The following is a 22,371-nucleotide window of genomic DNA, read 5'->3' as shown; positions in this document are numbered from 1 at the left end:
ACTCTTTCCTTCCTGTTTTCTTTTAATCGTGGACCGTTCTCTCATGCCTTAAAGAACCTTTTAAATGCAGCACTGCTTCCGCGGTGGCTGCTTTTGCACCTCCCGGCAGGGTGGGATCTGGGCTCACCTTCTCAGAAGTCTGGCACTCTTCAGGCTTTGATCCTGCACCATCTAACCCTTCAGCAACTATGTAAAGAGCCTTTGCAGGGGCATTGAAGTATATCAGTTTTCAGGGTTTGCAGTTGAAAATAAGCTTTATATGTATTTTGGGAGTGTCTGGATATATACAGAAACTTCTTCGTTTATTTAAGACGTGATTCAGTAGGGTGCTGCTCAGCACCTGAGGGGTGCCAGGTACCCATGGCCTTCAGCATCTGGCAGGGTCATTCTTGTGTGTCTGCAGTGGGAAAGGTTCAGGTCGTAACGGTGCTGGGAAATTTCATAGGCTTCATCTGTCTAGTTATACCCTGTCATAACGTCGGCTCAAACTGGATTACCCCTCAGTTAAATTTGTTCAGTTTGTGTTGTAAATTATTGAACAAACCTAAAGTGACCACCGGGGGTTAAATAATTTATGTGCGTCTACACATGGGTTTCTGCTGGTTTAACTATATGCATTTTTTAAAGCTGCAATGCTTCTGGTTCATGCATGGCCTTAATGTATACGGTTTGATATAGGGAAATGCTTGAATCTAAGTACTGCTGAACTGTAGCTGAGCTGCTGGTGCCTGTGCTAAGAAGAGTGGGTACAAGACCAGAAGAGAAGAATAAAAGCAGAACTAGCCAACTTAAACCCATGATAACTACTGATTTGACACAATTTTGTGCATACTCACAGCTAATTGAATCCTGTTGCTCCTGGGGTGGTTTTTTTTGTTTTTGGTTTTTTTTGTTTGTTTGTTTTCTGAATTCTTTCAGGCTGTATTTTTTGTGGATTCAAATAGCACAGTGAGAAGCCCTGATCACAACATCTTGATTTTATTGCAGCAATGTAAAAATTATGCCCACGTTTTCTGGCAAGGCAGGCGGTTCACTTTCCTTGTGTTATCAGATGGTATTTTTACTTTCCTGGCTGCCCTCTCTTGTTTGCATGTTGGACCAGCTGTCTGTTGCCCCCACTGGGATAATCTGTCTAGCTTGCAGCCTGGTCCCTCATGTACACCTGAGCTGCTCCAGAGAGATCTGACTGCTGCTAAAATAATGGTAAAGGTAGATTACAGTTTAGGCATCCTTGCTTCAGAGTCACTTTAGCCCTGTTAAACTGTTCATTCATGTAGACAGGCCTTACAAAACCTTGGGGTTTTGAGATCTTTGCCTCTCCTTGCTATTAAAGTTCACCCAGACTTTTATCTTCTCACCTAATTCCTATTGCTTACCCTTCTGGCTTTTATTATGTCCATCTCCTAGTCAAAGTGCTGGTGCTGGTGATATTTCCTGACATGCCGTGCCCTCCGTGTTAGCTTTCTATAGGTCTCTCAGTTGTCTTTATCTTTCATTGTGTTGAATTCAGGTTTCTTGTATCGAAAGGCCTTTCACATTTCTTTCTATTCCTGTTCATTATTTTGTTTCTTACTGAATCTTACCATCCACTTTGGTTCCCGCATACTTGCTTTTGTTCCCTTCCCCATAGGGAACATGTGATTTCTGAGTTAATGTTTAAAGCCACAAACCTATTTGTGCGTAAAGTTCCTCAAAACAAAGCACGTTACTAGCATTGTATGTGAGGTAATCATAGTCCGAAGGTAAACACTTTCTGTAACCTGGATCTTGTGACCAAGATTCGAACGCAAGAGCATGTAGTTCTGCAACTTCATTGTTCTCTTCCATTCATTTGTTAATCGTGCATGTTGGTTATGTCTGGTTTTGCAAGCTCTTTGGTAAAGGTAGTGTGTGCTGCGATACAAGCTTGGGAAGAGTAGTTCAGATTTGACTGGAATCCCTTGGTACCGTAATAACTAAAAGTATTTTTTCCCTGTTGTCCTAAATGCACCCAGGCAAGAGAGTGACAGAGATTGCTTCCAAGGAAATTTCAAAGCAAGTTATTTGTTGCTGGGTAGCATACTTGTATGAGATGTATTTTATAGTGGGGAAAAACTGGCAGTGCCTTAAAAAAATGTCAAATGTTAATGTTTGAGCTTCTGTAAAGGATGATTTAGTACTTTAAAACCAAATCTGACTCCCCCCCCCATCTTTTAAAGTTGGTTAATTTATTTCCCCATTCTCTTTGTCTTGCTCAGTTAGGACAGCGTGGTTAGATGCTGACTGTGTTTGGCCAGTTGAGGATTTCTAATCCCAGGATATGGAACCTTCATCTGGGATAAAACTGAACTGTAGGTAATTTCTGTGTTTCGTCCTTGTGTGGCAGAGGTGGAGGAGTGATGTGGTCATATCATGGCATTTTGTGGGGCTTTTGGCTTGTTGCCAGTTGGTATAGATTGAGCAGTCTCTGCCATGTGTGACTGTAGTCTGTGCTTCAGCTGCAGCTAAGCTAGGAAAAAAAATGGTTGTGGATGGATCAAATACTCTTGCACTGAGCAGAGAAAGATGAATGATGTAGGTTTGTAAATGCTGTTTAAAGCTCTGGTCTCTTAATTTGCTGGGGTCCGTTCTGGTGTGGCAGTTACATTAGGCTTCACTTATTTCAGAGGGGTTTTGTCGAAGTGAGTACTTAGGAGTGGGACCTTGGGTTGCTGGTTTCCTGAAAACAACTCTCATATCAGTTCATCACCTGCCAGAGTGACACGTGATCTTGCCTTGAGTTTATGATAATTGTAATGTTGGTATGTTTGTCCTTTAAGGACGAAATTCATGCGAAATACAGCTCCTCCAGATACGAGCAGTGTTAACAGAAAACAGACAAATTAATCTAACAGTTCTATTCCCCGAGCTGAGACTGAGGCGGTGCGAGGGGGATGCGTGTAAGCCACAGTAATAAGTGTATAGTAGTATTTCTTTACTGTATTTTGGTACATGGGGGACTCCTGTAAATATTTTTGGCATAATCTCTTAAAATTTTGTTTCTTTTAAACAGGACTAGAAGAATAAAGAGAAGTTTAATTTATGAGAACTATAAGAAAGCTTACAACAATTTGGAATGGATTGATTTATGATACCTCTGATATGTGAGAGCTACATTTTGTGTTGCTGTTGGCCAGCTGCTGCTGGTGGACTTCAGCTGATTTCATTGCAGCAAGCCCAACAGATAGGTCCTCATCGCTAATAGAACATAAACAAGTGTGATGCTGAAATGAGATGAGGCTCCGAAATGGAACTGTGGCCACCGTGTTAGTTTTCATCACTACTTTCCTCAGTTTGTCCTGGTACACTGCATGGCAAAATGGGAAAGGTGAGTAAAATGCGCCAAAACCAAATTGACCTTCATGTATGGCAGAGGAATGAATAGTACAGGCATGTGCACTGCTGCTGTATGTTAGCAATCTGTAAATTGCTTGTTGACTAGCTCTGCTCCAGAAGGTATTGCCTTGGTGAGGAATAAACACCTGCTGGTAGATTCAGGAAAATTAACTTAGAGTGATCCTGATTTAAAAAGAAAAAAAAAAAAAGTACCTGAAGAAAAACAAATGCTGCTGTTGGAGGAGGGGATTGGTCCAGGCCGAATAGTTGTGGTTTTTTTTTTTTTCCCTGGTTTATAGTTGTTGGGAAAACATATGGTCTCTGGTTGGTTTTTTTTGTTGTGGGTTTTTTTGTTCCCCCCCCCCCCGCCCCATGTAACATATGGCCAATGGACCTGGCTGGAGAACGTTATTTTTGGTGCTGCTTTTTGTCTTCCCTGATGATTCAGAGATGGCAGTGGCAAACTGCCAGTCAACATTGTTGAAAGACTTTTTCTTGCTGTCTTTGAATGAAACATAAAATATTTCTTGTCAGAGTATGGTATGTGAAATAAAGTAATATGAGCAAATTGACCAGGTAATGGGAAAGGCATCTATTGTGATAACATGAGCAATCTCATGAAATAATCAAGTAACTACTGTGTGTAATAGACTTTTACCTTTTTATATATGTTTGTTGATCTTATTGCACTCCATGTGAACCTTGGAAAATTCAGTTTTTCTGAGTGTCAGGACTGTTTACTGCAAGTAATGTTTCAGTTTTGTCCTTCAGTAAAGCAAATATACTTGTTTAGCAATGGTTTCTGGAAGAAGAAAGGTTTTGGTTTGTTTTTTTTTTTCTTTATAAACATCTGATGTCTTGAAACATAGTAGACTATGTCCTTCAAAGATCAAGTAATTTTAAAACACATTCTGTCTTAAGTGAGATTGCTACATGGTTTGTTCTGACTGTTTTTCTGAGAATATTACCTTCAGTTGTGCCTCAGGTCCAATAAGAGGAAGCTGGGGTTTTCCAGGAATATTGTCTGTTGTAGTACAGCCGACTTGTAACCCTTATTTAAGTATAAAAGAAGCAGATGAGTTTTGTGGCATATTGAATTCCTTCCCCCCCCCACCATTGGGCACTTGTTAGAGAAGCAGATGCTTTGTGGTGTGATCTCTGCTGTAGCAGTTGATTGGTAGGCTAGCCTTCTGAATGTAAGCAGCAAGAAAAATGGCAGGTTCTTGAGATTGTGGTAATATGTAGATCTTTTAATTGGACAACAAAAGTGTAGACGTGCCAAAGACTGACAAGAAAAGGGTATTTGAATATTGAAAGTAGTATTTTCTTCATTTTGGCTAATACCACATTCTCTAGTTTGATTTTATGTTACTGATTGATTTCTCTCTTCTTCTCACGAGAATTTTGCTTTCACTTCAGCAAAGATACATGTCTATGAAATTCTTTCTCATGCTTTTTTTCTTTCTTACTTGATATATGATTTACAAGTCTTGTTCTCTTTTGTCAAAGCGTAATACAAAGAAAAGTCTCCTTTAAAAGAAATTAACAAAAATCTGCTATTTGGAGAGTACTAGTATATATAGCACTTGGTGACAATTTAAGCTTTTGTATTGTATCTATTTTTTATATACTTTTTTTTCCCATTTGAATGCTTAGAATCAATACTTTCTTAATGTTGGTATAAAAGTTCTGCATTTATCTTCTTCCAGATCTTGCTGTTAAGCAATAAGGTGGTAATTTGTTGAATAAAAATCAGTGTAACAAGACATCAGTAATGTGTTCATTGATCATAAATCACAGTTATGAAACTACAGTCTAGGTAATTTGCTTTTAAGGTGTTGCTTCAGGAGAAATTTATACATATAATATTGGTTTTTTATTTTATTTTACTTTTTAACTTAATGTTTAGCATTTTATTAATTTGCACAAGTTGTCCAAAACCAAAATAGATTTGAGTTCATTTAGTACCACGTTTTCAATCAGAGACATTTCTGCACCAGTGGAAAAGGTTCAGAAACTGATGATATGTATTTATTAAGAATTTTTTTTTAGTTTGATACAATTTTATGTTTATTTAGTAAGCATTGCGGGATGGTATCTTAATTCGTTGATAACATTTTCATTAGAAGTTATTGAGTGGCTCAATTAGAAGCAAATACCGTGTTTGCTGTTCCCATTCACTGAAGGGCTATGGGGTGTTACATACTCTGATCATCATCTTTTGCTATTTATTACATTTATATGGCATGTACTAGATTCCCGTAGGTATTTGTCAGTCTTTGGACAGCAAAGTAAATCTACACTTGGAAAGAAAATACTATTTACGTTTTTTAAAAGAAAAAGCAAAACCCCGAATTGCTAGCTTCTCAGTGATAAGTAAAACAAATTTTGCTTTTTAAAAGCGGAAGCATAGTGCCTTGTTTCTAACAACCCTAATCCAGTCTTCAAGTGACTAATTTTAATTGAGGAACTAAGATCTTGGATAATTGACACTTAAAATGCAGAACCATTTGTAGAATAGCAATAAGACTGAGATGATGTGATATTTTTGTAGATCATGTCTTCCTCTAGTGAATATATCTAGTCCCAGTCTATGCAGGATAGGATTTAGACACTTGAAAGTGATACAGACTTTGGTACTAAAGTGCAAGAATTTGTCTCTGCAGAACAGTGCTCTACAAACTTTAAGGATATGCTGAAGAGTTGTCAGGAGTTGAAGGAAATACTGTGAAGTGCCATCACTGGAAACAGCATGGCTTTAGCTTGCCCAGTGGTCTCATGGTGTAAATAACCTTTCATGGGGCAGATATTGCTATTTGGATGAAATGGCCAATTACATGGTTTTGCTTTTAAAGTTAACTGTGTTTGAAGAAGGTTGACTGAAATACCTCTGGTATTATCTTCAAAATTAAGCCAAGATCTTTGTCTAGAAAATGTCTAGAAGTACTGGAGTTGTAAGGAAGTAGTACAAGCCCTGAATACACCTGGGAAAGACCTCTCCTGTGGGAGTCCTGAACAAGAGTTGTAACATTGCTTTCTAGGAGTTAACAATGTGCTATGGTTTGCCCAAATGAAGTAGACGTTGGAAGTCAAATCTTACCAAAATGCAGATTACTTTGGTGCACAGAAGGAGCACTTTTAAAGGATCTGCAGTCACTTCACATTCACAGTTAGTCAGCTCAGTGTAAGATGAATTCCTTGAATTCCTCCTAAGACTGAGCTCTTATGCAAGTGATAACTTTATGCTTAACACCATCTCTTTTGACTGAATCATACTTTTTGGTACTACTGACCTGCTCAGGGTCACAGGTCTTTACCACCTCGTTTGTGAGCTACAGAAATGCAGTGGGTTTTTTTTATCCTAAAGGCACTGCTCTTAAGAAGATATAACCAGTACAAAACAGTGCTGTGTACCTATTACGCCAGTCACAAAAATTACATCAAAGCTGTTGTGTGCTATGTAGAGAGCGTAGTCTTGGTGCTTTGATCTTTAATGTGACTAGTGGTTTGGGTACATAATGTTCCAGGAAGAGCATTATGCTCCATAATGCTCAAGAACCTCCTCTTCTTGCGTCAACAAACTTCCTGATGCCTGTCACCAGCATAGAAATTGGTAAGGAAGGTAAATAACTTTACTGAATTAGGGCAGGTGTGGTAGGATAAACTCCTCAGCAAAGCATTCATCAACCTCATCACTTTGATTCCCATGTTAAAGTCCTACTATGATCCTGCTGCCTTTGATTAAAAAAAAAAGAGCAGTTTTTTGTTTAAAGTATGCGTGCTTTGTTCTTGGTGATAGAAAGTAGTTGGCTGTGTCTTGCGTCACATTTAGAAGGCATTTGGCTACTTGGAGCAGTGAGGACCTGTATGGAATATGTGTCGTGAAAATCTGATGCAACTTAATCCTTCAGGAGTGTCTAAACTATGTAGTTTTCAGAGCAATCTGAAACTAGTAGTGTATGTCATCTTTTTCCCATGTAAAACATACTCTTCTTTAACGATGAAGAATTAGTTGAAAAAGCTTCTATTTTTCAGTTCATCCAAGGGTGTTGTCGTAACTGTAGGATCTCATTCGCTGTATGAGGATGGCTTATTTTGGTACATTGATTTAAATTCACATGGGGAGACCTCCGAGTGGACTTTTGCTTTTGAGATATTTAGCTTCCTAGTTTGCTGAATATTCACTCATACTTAAGTAATGATGGTTGGAGCTACTGTTTTGTTTTAAGCATGATGTTTTCTCTCATTTGGAGAGCAAATGGCCTGGGCTGTATAATAAAACTGTAGTCGTCTTTCTCCTTTGGCTGTTTTCATAAAATTAGAATTACCGTACTGTTTGTCAGTCACAATAATCATAAGTGCTGAAAAATATCTAAACTTAACAACAAGCATAAGAAAACCTAACTGAGACTAAAAAAAAAAGGCCTCAGCCAATGGTGGAAAATTTTGGAGTAAGAACCAGGAATGTTAATTCCTGGGAGGAGGAGAGTCCTACAGAACCATGGAGGAAATGGGGCAAGGAGGACAGGATATATATGTATGGTTTTTTTTTTTTTCCTTGCCAGTGGTTATGCAAATATTCTCTTTAAAAATAAATCAGAAATCTGAGAGATACATGTTAGTATTTTGCAATCATAACCTACCTTAGTTGATGCTTTGATCCTAAGAGAAGCTGTTATTCGTGTAAATGCTGATTACAGTCTTCTGGCTGCACATTCTGATTTTCAGAATTACATGCTGATTTCACACTGATGTGGATTAAGACCGACAAACCAAAAAAGTTAAATGGGCTACAAACTGGGAAGAATGGAGGCAGGGGAAGGGATGGGATGGGATGCTAAAGTAGAAAGTGCATATAACAATTTATGCCAGTCAGCTTGTTTGGGGGAAAAGAGAGGTCTTTTTTTCTTTTCTGTTAAATAGAAGGGAAGCGTTGGTTTCCTTTGGAAATTCTGTTGCATATCTTCCAGGAGCTGAAATTAAAGGAAATAGGAGTTTCCTTTTTCTTTTTAACACCAGCACATGAACATTACTCCAGTCTTTATCTAAAATATACTTCAAGCTTGGTTTCCAAAACTGACAAATTGGTGTATAGCTTATTGATACTAAAAGTAAGAGTTGAATTTCATTAAGGCTGATCAGGAATGTAAGTTTGAAATGGTTACTGAGAGGCCGGTGCAGGTAGTGAACACGCTGTCCCAAGTGAACCAAGCAGAAGAGGTATATATCCCAGCTGTTCAGGTGGGCAGTGTTTAGGTCTGCAGTATCTTTGTGTTTGTCTTGTGCCTGATACAGCAGAACTTCTCTGACACGAGTGATTTTGGTGAGCTGCAGCGGAAAGGATCACAACCAAAGGAGCTTTTGCAGCCCTTCCCTGTCCCCTTGCTTTTTTTGTAATCTGCTAGCCAGGTTAGTTCAACAGTTTATGGGATTCTAAAACTTGGTTGCTACCAGAGCGTTTAATGTGACCAGACTCAGCCAACATCTTGAGGTACTGCTCTTAATTGTGGCCCAGCCCTCAGAGTTGGGGAAAGGCAATACTTTTGCTTTGTGTGGCTTCTCTTAATACTTCTTCAGCCTGTGTCTTCTATGCTTGCATGACTCCTCCAAAATGCTGGTTGCTGCTTCCATGCAGAGACTATCAGATGAGTAATTTAGCCAACCCAGGAAAGAAAGTTGCATCTGACCCAGCTGCTCTACTCTGACCCTAACAGCTCTACTGTGAGAGATGTATCTAGAATGTATCTACTAAGAAACCTTTGCAATGGATTGTAAGTCAGCATGTATTTATCTTCTTGCTAATAACTGTCTCCCTAGAGCAGTTACAATAGATACATGGTCCCATTTTTAACAGTGAGCAAGAGGGGCTTCGCAGTGGTCTATCCTGATTTTGGTGGTGGTGAATCTGGGTGATGAGAGAGAGAGATTTCTTACTAAATTTCAAACAGCACCATGCTGGGAGGAGCAAGGAAGGTAGGCAGAGAGCTTGAAGTTTAAAATAACTTATGCAAATTAGAGACCTAGTCAGGAAGGGGAGTGAATGGAGGGTTGAAGGTAGGTGAAAGTGTCCCAGACAAAACATGGGGTGCAGTAAAGCAGAAGAAAATAAAATGTGTACATAAAGAATGGGGAAGAAATTTGGTGTTAGGACTCTAGTTAGGAATGGCAGTTTACTGTAAATTGCACGCTAAGCGTGATCACGTTATTGCAGAAAACAAAAAGAAATTGAACGGAAAAGGGGTGTTAAGGAAGTAAAGAAGTGTGAAGTCTACTACTCCAGCACGACACAGGAAGTCGTCTTTCTGCTCTGCTTGGCACTGTGTCCACTGCGGGATGGTGCACTGCAAAGAAAATAAATTCATTGGGTGGGGTTCAAAGGAGCAACGAGTGATCAAAGATGTAGAAAATCTACACTGTAACGGAAGGGTCAGTGTACTGACATTGCTTAGCTTAAGGGAAAGGTGTGAGAAGAGAAATGGGAAGAGAATTTTCAAGTATTTTAAAAGTTCTTGCAAAAAAAAAAAAAGACATAATCTATTGTTTGTGGCCATGGTGAATAACAGGATATAAGGGACTGAAATTGTAAGAGAGAGCAAGGTTAGGTAGTGGAAAAAGTTTTTGTAATGGCAAGTACAGTTACATACTGGAGTAGATGGGAGGGGTGAAGAATTTCCATGTAGGCATTTTCAAAAACAAGTTAAACCAATGATGACAGGTAAAAGGCACCAATACAATGTTTGGTACTAATAGAGCACAAAAAGAGCGAGTTACACTGGTTTTTAAAGTCAGTATGACACTCCCAAAATAAGTCTCAGGCCGGGAAGACCTACAGCTGGCAGGAATGATCTAACTTTGAACTAGCTAACTTGCTGAAATTAGTTCTGAGCAGGGGGTTGGACTAGATGACCCCTAGAAGTCCCTTCTAACTTAAGTTATACTAGGTATTCTTGACCTTTGCCAAGTTTATCTCTTCTTGTGCCAAGAGTGACATGCCAGTGCATTTCATTACTAAATAATATTGATGTTTGCATGAGATATGTGAGAGTTGCCCTTCATTATCGTAAAATTCGATCCCTTAAAACACATAAAATGTTTGCTTGTATTTTAGCAGATTCACTTAACCTTTTATTGTTAATGTCCACAGCCCTTTCTATAGCTAGGAACCATGAAAATATTGTGTTAGAAAAATATCAAAAAGTGACTTGTTTTTATTTTTTTTTTCTCCCTTTTTTTCCCTTACCTCAGTTGCCCTTCATTATCGTAAAATTCGATCCCTTAAAACACATAAAATGTTTGCTTGTATTTTAGCAGATTCACTTAACCTTTTATTGTTAATGTCCACAGCCCTTTCTATAGCTAGGAACCATGAAAATATTGTGTTAGAAAAATATCAAAAAGTGACTTGTTTTTATTTTTTTTTTCTCCCTTTTTTTCCCTTACCTCCATGGTTTAGAGTAGTATCTTTTTCCTGCTGTGTAATCATGACTTTATTTGCTGCCTGGATAACAAAAAAAGCTTTTTCCATTATTGATACAATCTTCAGGATTAGAATCCTGTAAGCTGTTTCTTTTTAGGATGAGACACTGGTAAGTGTTTTGTTTATAATGCACTATGTTTTGTTTTCCTGAACATGGCAGAAAGTGAATAAAAAGTTGTTTCCTTGCTCACAGTGCAAGGCTTTATTCCAGCTAGTCTCTGCCTAAAAAGCAATTACTCTAGACAGTCTTTTAGAGCTGTGCTTCCAGCTGCTTTTCTGGTTGTCTCCTTGGCTTTCATGCAGCTTTCTGTCTATTCCTGCGAATGCTTTCCACAGATGTGCCACCCATCTATCTAACAGTAAACAACAGAAACCCTATTTTTGCTTGCGGCAGTATATAATTTTACTATCTTATGCTCAAAAATAATTTAAAAGTTTCCTATGCTTGTCAAGCATCAATGTTGCTATTGTAGCCTTTATATAGATCATGGTCTTACATATCAATGCCATGAACATGTAAGTTTCCTCAGACAGTTCAGAGATGGGCTGAACTAAATCTTTTTTCCATTACAAATTACTCGTAAAGTAGTTGTGCAAACAAACAGCCCTTAGTTGCACAGCCCCTAGAGACAAACTGTAGACATACTGTTGGAGAGAGATTTGAATAAAACAAATGTGATGGGATCACATTTGACTTACAAGGTAGTTGTTCATTTGCAGCAATGGGGGAGCATGGTGAAGCTTTGATCCTGAGTTGTTTGCAAGGAGGATAAGCTAGAAAGAATACATTCTTGGAAACAGAACTCATTCAACACCGTTGTCAAGGCACAAAGAAACAAGGAGCATCAGCAACCTCAACCCACTAGCACGCGTGGAAACAATAATCAAACTTCTGCAATGCTTGAATTTTGTGCCCAAGCTAATAAGCATTTCTAAAAGTTTCAGCTTTTAGAATAGCGTTGTTAATTGTGAGGTGGTAGCACTCTTCTGACCAGTTATCTTTTGATAGATGAATTTTCTTCTAATGTATTAAAATGTTAAACGTTTGGCTGTGGATCTACCATTACTAATCTCATTTTAATTGAGTAAGCTACCTTTTCTTGCTGTAGTTCTGGCTTGCATGTGTATGTTTCATTGGTTTCTGAGGGGAGGGAAAGGAATGGTTTAAAGTAGGGGTGTCTTGATTTACATGTACAGAAACTCACAGAGTTATTGGCAATTCTGTGGTAGAAGCAAATCACGTTGAAGTTTTCAGAAGCTTTCAGGTTGTCAGAACTGAATGATTGCTTTTTCTTTCTGTGTCATGGTTCTTTCCTGTGTGCTTTGTTTCCTTGCTTACAGACATTGGTCTGTAGCTGAGTTAATCCATCTGAGAATATACAGCATCTTAACTCTCAAAACCTGAGCCCTGAATGTTCAACAGTGTGTGAGCATATAATATGATGATTCTTGGAGAAGGTTTGGGATACATACACCTGGATTTTCCTGGACGTGACTTCTTTTTCTTAGCGGAAATCTTGCTTGGGCAGAAATCCTTCAGAGGCAGAGCCTGTTAGCCCCGGATGGGTGGATGCTGCTGTGCAGGCATCATGTTGCTGACCAGGTTACTGCATGACCAGAAATCCCAATTGTGTACACAAAGATTGTTTAAGTGTGCACAGTAAGTGACACCTTTGGGAAGTTTTATGTAAGTGCATATTTGTGGTAAGTAGTTGCGGAACAATTGCACAAAAGTCCACATGCTTTTCGGATGTTTGAGAGGGAGCAACCACTCAGTTACTGCCTGAGTGGTTGGCATATGTGCTGCGGGTCACATTCTGGAGGATGTATAGAGGTGCACGTGTTGTAGAGTTTGTTTGCATGGAAGTGTCAGGGTTAAACATTTTTGCTTTGCACAAATGTATCTGTTGATCAGGGAGGCTCTAGATAGAAATAGGGGAGACCTTTCTGAAAATCCCATGTGTAGACATGTGATGGTAGAATAACTGTTTTCTCTTCTGATATAAAAGGGACACACACATTCATAGGTAGAGGTGACCTTTTTAGGTCAGGGCTCATTTTCCCTTGTTCCCTTGCTCCACACTGCCTTATTGAGAAGGTGGTTGTATACAATAAATGTGCAATTTTATAGTATATGGAGACACTGAAAAAGAGACTAATACTTGGCCCTGTATTTGTAATACGTTGCTTTAAACCTAACTGTATTTAACTTGGTTTGATAAAGTTTTTAACTTGGAAGACTTTTCTCTTTCTCTTGTGTTTTGGGTATCCAGAGATGAGTTGCATTGGGTTTTGTGGTATTTTAGCTATGCGTAGATTGCAGTGATCAAAGATTTGAATTGGGTGAGGTTGAGAGTTTGTTCTCATGCAGGAAAAAAATTGATGCTAGGACATTAACAGTGTGTTTGTATATTCAGTACCAATGGCTTTAAGATGGTCTCTGGTGCAGTCATACTGATAAACTGATGTCTCAGATAATGAAAGTAGGATGGCTGTGGTTAACTTTTTTCAAAAGTTAAAATGTCACTCAGCTTCTTTTGCCTTAAGGCACGCTGCTGTATCCTCTTTTTCCCCTTTGTCACTCCTTCGTAATAGTTTTTCAGTCTGTCTTCCTCACTTGTCCCTCCTTGCAGGGAAGGGCTGGAGCTCAGCAGCAGTGTTGGGCTTTGCTGGGCAGCCACTGCTCACGTTCCCGCTGACCACACAGTGGGTGCAGAGCTCTGTCTGCTGCAGCACTGCTGTCTTTTACTGGTGGTTAAAGGCAGATGCTGTTAATGCGTGGAAGTAGTATGTGTATGGGAAGACATACACGGCGGACAACATGAGGAGTTGTGTGCCAAGGGCCGAACGCTGGTCCTGCTGGCTGGGGTTATAGTGGGAGAGGAACGGAGGGTCCTGGGGTGTGGATGGGAGTCTTGGGGAAGAACTGGGGCCACTGGGATAGTCCCTGTAAGTGGGAAGGGATGGAAACAGCTGCAGGAAAACAAATCTGTGAAACTTGTGTGGATGCAGTGTCTATGTTCGGGTTTGGGTGTTCCCTCCCTGCCCCACAATCTTGGCTCTCACTAGGCACGCAAAATTACCAGAGTGCCAGGTGAGAGAGCTGTTTATTTAAAACTCAAGCGGACATTTACACATAAATTGTATATATTTGTTTTTGATTGTTCATGATACTGCTGGTTTAATCCTACTTCAAAGTGTAGGACAAACTGCTTGTGATTGTGTTCAGGGGTGTATTTTTGTACTTGGTCCTCTTTTGAATTAGTGGAGAATAGCTTTCTGGGTCTGGCAAGAATCTGTGATTAAGCTGTTTGCTTTTATCTCTATTTGGTCTTGTGGTCCTCTTACTTACTGTTTGTACATGTTTACTGTCATCGTTAAATGTGCCGTAGAAGAAAAAGGCATTCGTGGCTACTTTGCTATGTTGTTTATTGAGATGTTATTGATGCATTTTTCAAATGGAAGTTAAATGTAGGAGGCTGATTGTTAAGCTAAAGGGGGTGTTGCCATTTATGGTATTTAAGTGAAACTGTAGAGTTGGTGGCTGATGCAGTTGACTCTACCCTTCATTCTCAAAAAAAGCTTTATAGCAGATTGATTTATGTACTGCAATAATGGCATAAAAGTAATGGGACACTTAATAGGAACTTCTATCCCTGTGGCTGTATTGATTTGCATCTTTCAAAAGTAAAAATGGAATTTTATATACAATTTTTGTAATGCAAAAAGTTTTTTGAACAAATCTTTAGCAAAACCCAAAGTCTTTTTTGTAAGGGAAAATCAAATTATACTTTATTTCAATTCATCTTAATAAAGATGTGGTTTATAGCCATATGATGCTTCTTGGATCTCTTCTTTTGTGGGACTAATTCCTACACTGTGCTAGATCTTCCACAAACTCTTTGCATCCTTGTTATGGAAAAGATCAATATGAAAGTTAAAGTTCTACTCAGAAACCTTAACCCATTTGAAATACAAATGGAACCACATTTCCCTGTGACGTTGTAGCATCACAGACTAATGTTCAGTAATATTGAAGAGTAGTGTAATGGAAAAAAAGTTAAAAATATGTAATTAACAGTGATTTAGGGAAGTTAAACCAAAATACTCATTTTCTGCGCTGAGTATTTTGGAGACTCTGTACTTCTCACCAAAAAAATTTAAAATTTCAGCTTCTTATACCGTGTGATGTATTCCAATGGCCTTAGTCAAGTCTAACTAGAAACCAAGTAATGCCTTCTCTAACCATGTGAAAACTTGTTTGTTGCTGCTTCTAGACAATTCTTTTCCTGTTTACAGCTTCATTTTCCATGATTGAAATTCTGATCTGTTAAAGTATATTATTTGTTCTAGCATTTGCATATGACATAAACAAACATGTTCATTCATCCCACCCCCCTTTGATTTTTTTAATCTTTTACTTATTTTCTTTTTATTCATATGAAAGTTGTCTGTGAAACGATGACAAAACAAATATGATACATAGACACCATGTTAGAGTTGAGATTAAATTAGTTTCAGGTGTCCAGCTAGGGTTGAATTTTGAATTGGTGTAATGCCATAATTACAAGCTTGAGATACACCAGTGCTCACAATTGCATATTGATTAGCATGATGGTCATCTCTAAACCATACCTGATTTTGTGTTTTTTTTTTCAAATGCAAACCTATCTGTGTGTATTACAATGCTCCTCCTAACTAGAATTTAAGTCTGTCATCCGTATTCTCTGAATTATGGTTATTATTTAAGACTTTGGGGTGCTTCCAGAACGAAAAGTACTAAACTTGTACCTTATTCTCAATTTTTAACCAAGAATTTTTAATTTTATCCTTGGAATCAGGAGGTCCCTCAACACTAAGCACTATGGGAGGCACTGGCTGGCTTTGGTTCCAGCTGTATAGTTAACATAGCATTATGTTAGCAACACAGTTTACTGGTGTAACAAGAGCTAGAGAAGGGAAAAAAGTAAGTTGATTTCAGATCAGTTAGTTTTTTGAATTTTCTTATGTGTAGTACATCATGAATACAAGGAATAATGTGTGTAACCTTTGACTAAAACTTTCTCTCTTTAATCTTAAAATATAGCTATAACTAGCTGTTAAAGCAGGAAGTTGATGCAGGAGCATCAGATATGTAAAATATTTTTTAAAAAATGTAGAATACAGGTTCCGTTGATGACTGGCTATTTGCAAGATGTGAGTGACAGTATTAGAGGAAGCTTGAATGATTACCAAATCGATTTGGAAAATTGGTTTACTGTTTGTGCACCCTAGTTTGGATAATAAACATTTTCAACAAAAATGTTTTTACTGTGGGCTTTGGTGGAAACTTCTTTTCTCTTTCAAATCCCTTTTCCAGTTTTAACTTACCAAGTCAAAAACAAGGAGAGTCAGAGACCCTACTTTCATGAATTCTGTTATGGCAGAGAACACTATTTTACTAAATTGAATTCGAAATTCAGTAGCTTATTAAAAGGTGGTATGCAGAGAGATTTTTTTCATTAACAAAAAAATAATTTAAAAAAACCCTCCAGGAGTTTGAGATCACTAGATAGCACGAATATTTTTATTTGATACCTTAATATAGGTATATGTGCTTGTTTGTAGAAAGTAGCTGAAAATACTGTCTGATTGAGGTCTGAGGAAAAATATGAGATCTCACAGATAACTTGTAGTCAAACTGATTGTAAGGGATTGAATTACCTAAAGGGTAATTACATTGGTTTACACTATCAGCAAACCTGTAGGTATTTCAGGTGAAAGGGTTGTCTCTTGTTCTTTTTTAACAGATGTGAAAGAATTGTGTTTTACCAGGGTTAGATTTTGGTATTATTTTTAATGCTGAAATTATGATACCACACATGCTGATCGTTACATATAAAGCCACACTCTGCTAGGATCAGCATAAGCGGTTACAGCTTCTTTCATATGTCTTGTTAGAAATGAGCATAATTAGCTATTATGTAGTTTTAAGAAGATATTCTTGTTTATTGGTAGCAATAAAGTGTGTATATATAAACACACATTTAAACTAAATGATGGAAACAAACGTAATAAATACATGCAAAATGTATGCTTAATGCATGCATTTCTGCAGAAATGTAGAATAGATTGTTTTATTTTAATATGTTAAAAAAATGCAATGGGAGTGCTTTCTTTCAGCTAATGTGCTTTGATCCTTCGGTGTTGCCAAGAATGCAGGCTAGATATCGACCTATCCTGTATCTTAAAAGCAAAGTGCGTTTCAGTGCTATGATTGTAACGTTTGCCTAAACTGGAGCTTCATGCTTGCTTGAGCAGTAGATGTTCTGCATAAGATTTTAGTCAGAGTTGTAGCATAGGTTTTTAATTGGCAGTTAGTTTGAAAAAATAATCATGACATAATGACTTTGTAAAAGCTGTCACTGGAAATTGTGTTCCTGTTTTTGAGGTAATACTGTGATGTTATTGTTGACCATTTCCTAGTTTTTTTACACTATTGTACACTTTGGGTCTTGTGCAAGATAAGTAAGAAATATCAAAGCAGAGGGTTTTGAAGGTTGTTTGAAGGTAATTTTTTCTGACACTACAGAGTTAATGTCCAAGTTACATGAATTCAATGGATTGCATACTGAGCTGAGCTCTTCTTTTATTAATTTCTTAAATTGAACTCTTTGTGCTATGTATGTCTACAACAGAAGTTGCAATAATTTTCCTTGTACAGCTTTGCATTTTGGGAATAGAATCTATGAAGCTTTTATTTATTCCTTAGTATTTCTATTCAGGGCTAGAGATGTGTTAAATGCTGATTGCTTATTGTGGAACTGATTTAGCATATGATTTCAGTGACCTTTTTGTATCACTTTCCCTTTAAAGAAGAAATGCCAGCAGAGTTCACAGTGCTTCTTAGCACTGGGAATAAAATAAAAACCAAATAGCTGGAACCTAAAAAGCCCTGAGGATTATATTAATCCATAGAATCCTGGGCAGTGTTGTTTACTAGGCAAAGAAGTGTGAATGCTGATTACGTTAACAGTCAGACCAGGACAAAGAAATCGCAAATGTGGGATTTCTGTATTTTTTTCCATCACTGTAGCTTGCTGTTCTTTGGTTTAAAAGAAGATCTTCAGCTCAAGTGCTGCCAATAACTCTTCTCAAACAAATCATGTGTTTAATTATCCTTATTGTCTGAAGCCAGTGAACAAACAGAACACCATATGCTTCTGTTGACTTGACCTCCTTAGTGGTGGGTGTCTGGATATTCTGATATATTATTCTTTTTATTTCTTGTGTCCAAAGGAACATTCAAACCCTCTGTCAGCCCTCATCAGTGGAGACTTGAGAGTGGTGTCATAGTGGGTTTTATAACTATATAGGAAATTTTCTAAATTGTGACATTTCTGTATTGAATGATTTGTATATAGAGGCAAAGGTGAGCAATTGCATCTGGAGACATTTAAAACTGTTCCTGGCTGCTCTATCCAGCTATTAAAATACCCCTTAAGTAAATCATTCATCAGTTGTCACAATTCTAGTTTGGCTTTTTTGGCTTTCTGATTGCTTAGGATTGTTTTTCCTCTAGGAAAATGTTTTATTCTGTAGCTTTTTAGGAAAAAACAACAATAACAACAAAAACAAACAAAAAACCCCTCACCCCCCTCCCCCCCAAAAAAAAACCCAACCCCCCAAAATACCTGAAAAACAAAACCCAAAACCAACAAAACAACGAAAACCAAACCTGCCTGATGTACTACTTCATGCTTCCATTTTGATTGGTAAGCTGCAGCATTTTTAGTGTATTTATATTAAAGACATAAATGGGGGGGAAGCAGCTTCTCAGAGCCTGATCTGTTTTGTACTCTCATTTTTCTGCTTTGTATATGTGGAACCTCTGAGAAAGCAGGGTTTTTTACTTTTTCAAAAGAATGTTTACAAGTAAATTGATTCTGAAATTTACATTTCAAAATAGGAAGGTTTTATCAGTTGATATTACAAAGGATCATATTCAGATTGCTTTAAAAACTTTAGTGAAAACAACTTCAGCTCCTGCTGCAAAGGAATGTTTAAACAAAAGTATCTGGACTGACATGAGATTGGATCAGGCCCTGAAAGTTTCAAAGCAAACACTTCAGAGTTGTACTAGTGCATTAGAATTGGAGAGAACAAAAAACATTATTTGTTTATACAGATCCTTGGAGTGCAAAATGTGAACAAGTTGCAATGAAAAATTAAGTAATTATAATTCTTGGGTTATTTTTTAAAAATAAAGTTAGGAAAACCTGCAGAACCTTCACTCAAAAATAAGCTGTTCTTCACAGTGAAAGCTACTTGAATAAGCGTTTTTTAAAATGCTTCTAGCCCTAATGAGTACATTTCTGTGTGGAAAACAAGGGCAATAAACAGTAATTCTACCAGATTGTTTTGGTAGATTGGAATACCAGATTGCTGAAGTGACCTGTCAATTTGAGTAACAAGATTAGGGATAAAAGAATGACTTGCCCACTTGTTTTCCTAAATCTTGATACAAGACCTTTTTTGTTTGTTGCATGAAGCAGAAAATGTTTTGTCGTGATTAGTAGGATATATTTTTCGTATGTAAATAATCTACCTTACTTTACTGTCTTTAATTCCACAGAATAATATTATAGTTATAAAACAATCGCATATTCTCTAATCCCTTCAAAATAATAAAATAGCTTTATGAATAGGCATAGCTACAAACTCTGTAACTAAAAAGGCCCACAGGATCAAGTGTTCAAAGAGGACTGATAAAATTTGACCTTGAGCAGTTTTCTTCAGAGCTTTTATTTATAGCATGTCTGTTGTTAGCATTTGCAGTATGCTGCTTTGTTCTGTATTTGCATGGTTGATTACTTTTTCTGCTTCAGATTTCATAACTCATCATAACTTGCTTATAAAAGGTTTTAATTTCACTTAAGAGCAAGGAAGCTAATTAGCTTATGAGGAGTAGTCATCCATGGTAATGTATTGTAACATTTCAAGGACACTACTATCAGCTTTTAGGCAGTTTCGAGACAAAATCGAAATCTGATTTGTAAGCACACTTGAGATTTAATTTTTGGGGGCAAATTTTTTCAAGACCTTCTTTACTCTTCACTGTGTGACATTGCTGGTTGTAAACATGATTTGTGCCTATGTACAGGTTTTGACACTTGATAATTACCTCAGCTTGTTACAATGTTTTGCTGTTTTTGTAAGGCCTAAATGTCACAGGTGGATTCTGGAACATCTTTAATGTCTCTCTTGTGAGGACAGAGCTTTTTGGCCATGCCTGTGTGATTGGTTTGACAATGCCTCTGCTCGTCTGTCCTCAGTTGGACATTTGAGAATGCAGTGCTTGATTTGTGCCTCATGAGTATCTTATGAGCTCTGGAGTCACTTCCAAAGGGCAATGGAAGGAATGTTCATATTTCCTTAGTAAATGCCACTAGGTATTTCTTGTCTGTGCATCTTTATGTGGATGCTGGATGATGGCTCAGCACAGTGAGAGTGGGATTTTGTATCATGGTATTGGGTAATTGTATTTACAGTTACATTTTGCAAAAGCCACACAAAATCGGAAATCTAGCCTTTGTCAAAAAAAGTGTCAGTTTTAAGATTAAGTTGAAAATTACTTAAGTGCTAGTGTAGTAAAAGTTTCTTTTGATTTACTAGAGGAATTCAGTCTTTCTTTTTTTGACTGACATTGGAAATAGTCTGCCACATATTAGCATAGCAGGATTTTAACTTAAAAGGATAGCTGTTTGTGAGGGACAAAGATGACTATTTGATCAGGTGATACTACAAATGTGATAGCTTGTAAGGTACTTAAATATTATGGATCAAGCATGGTCTAAAAAATACATGTTGCATACATCTCCATGGGAGTGAAGTGCAGGTCAGTGCAGATATTGTCATGACTTACTGGGTACTGATGTACTTGATACCATGATTTTATGGATCACATAAAGCATCTGAACTGATTTTAGGGGAAGTGCAGAACTGATTTTTTCACCCTATGTAGCTGAAACAAAGAAACATTCCTGTAAAAGCTATGCCAGATTGAATTGGCTGATGTGTTGACAAATCCCCAATTCTTTGAAGAGTAACCTGCTCTTGCTATACCCACTGACTCTATATAAAACTCAGTGTGGAAGCTCTCTGTCCATTAAGACTTCTATTTTGTATCATCCTGTAAATTGATCAACATTCTTCATGCCAGTGTAACAAATTAATACACGAAGCTTGTTACTGTCTCTGACCTGTGGCATGATGGTAACTATGTGGGGCTTTTATAATGGGAGTAAATGAGTTGTGGAATAACTAATCACAAAAGTATCTGAATTAGCACTTACTACAGTGTATTCTCACAGATTCAAACATTCATTTAATGGTATTTTAATAACTCTTCAACAGACTATACACAAAAATATGAGACATTTGCTTTAGAACCTTTAACTTGTAGCACAATTTGCGTCAACTGAAGCTTTTTTTTTGAGAAGGTGCAGGCTGTGTTGGTTTTGAGTGAGGGTCTCAGGAGAGGGAACCCTGGGGTTGGAAGAAGAAAGCTGAGATGGTTGTCACTAGGGTGGGCCCTAAACTTAACTGTTACATTGGTGAATTTAGTACTGTTGCCAAGTAAGATGCTGTTCATTTGAATAATGATTTGAATATCCCCCTCTTGGATAGAGGAAAGGTCCTGCCGCATCAGGTATCTGTTCCTGCTCTTACCCGTTTTACTAACTGAATATTGGCGTGCAATGCTTTGTTGCCAACCAAAGCCTTTTGTCTGTGTGTCAGATGGCAGTCAATTCTTCCTGTTCCTATTTAATGAACAGAGGGGGTGAGAGGTTTCAAAAGTTCAGTTGCGTAAGCGCAGGAAATATAAATCAGGCCTACAATGTGGTAAAGCTAAGCCCTCTGTACTTGTCTTGCTGTCTTTTATGAGCGCCAAGTCTGTGGCTGGTTACCTTTTTCTCTGTGGCAGATCAATCACTTTGAGTATTTAGTTGATTTGCAGTTTGAAGGAAGACTCAACTGCTTGCTGTTGATATAGGAGGTCATAAAGCTTTTTCTGATCTTGTTGTCTGATACATCTGCCTTTGGAGACAACCAGCCATACCGCCATAGAGCTCTTGAGTAAATTATAGCTTGCTTTTTTTTTGGTTTTTTTTGGTTTTTTTTTAAAATACGGTCACCTTGGTTAATGGTTGGACTTGATGGTCTTAAAGGTCTTTTCCACCCTAAATGATTCTATGATTCTACTTCAGTATGTTCTATTTCCAGTTGTGGAAATGACCTGTGATTTAACGTATTTGTGAACCTGCTTGATTGATGAGATAAACAATAGCTTGCAAAGCTTTCATACTGCTTTTTAAGTTGTAGATGGTGCTTCTTTTAGCAGGAAAAGGCTTTCTTTGAGGGAGAATGGCAATACTAAGTGAGAATCGCTGAAACATTCTTGGCGTTTATGAGGGTCTTCATGCAATTCTGTTTTCCTCTACCTTGCTCCCCTCCCCCCCCCCAAAAAAAAAAAAAAAAAAAAAAAAAGGGGGGGGACA

The 22,371-nt window shown here is 37.7% G+C and overlaps 1 protein-coding gene across 1 annotated transcript in view; it reads left to right on the top strand.

The window, feature by feature from the left end:
* Positions 1-3,025: 3,025 nt before the first annotated feature.
* LOC104081630 (alpha-1,3-mannosyl-glycoprotein 4-beta-N-acetylglucosaminyltransferase A-like) overlaps positions 3,026-22,371 on the top strand; it is a gene marked incomplete at its 3' end in the record, with an annotated part of 49,656 nt that continues 30,310 nt past the window's right edge. The window contains exon 1 of the mRNA XM_009584458.1: positions 3,026-3,346. Coding sequence (XP_009582753.1) covers positions 3,253-3,346 — 94 coding nt within the window. The remainder of the gene's footprint in view (positions 3,347-22,371) is intronic.

The sequence above is a fragment of the Fulmarus glacialis genome, unplaced genomic scaffold, assembly GCF_000690835.1.
Source record: "Fulmarus glacialis isolate BGI_N327 unplaced genomic scaffold, ASM69083v1 scaffold169, whole genome shotgun sequence".
NCBI classification, from domain to species: Eukaryota; Metazoa; Chordata; class Aves; order Procellariiformes; family Procellariidae; genus Fulmarus; species Fulmarus glacialis.
Note: the sequence above shows the minus strand (reverse complement) of the source record. Positions and strands in the feature narration are given on the sequence as shown.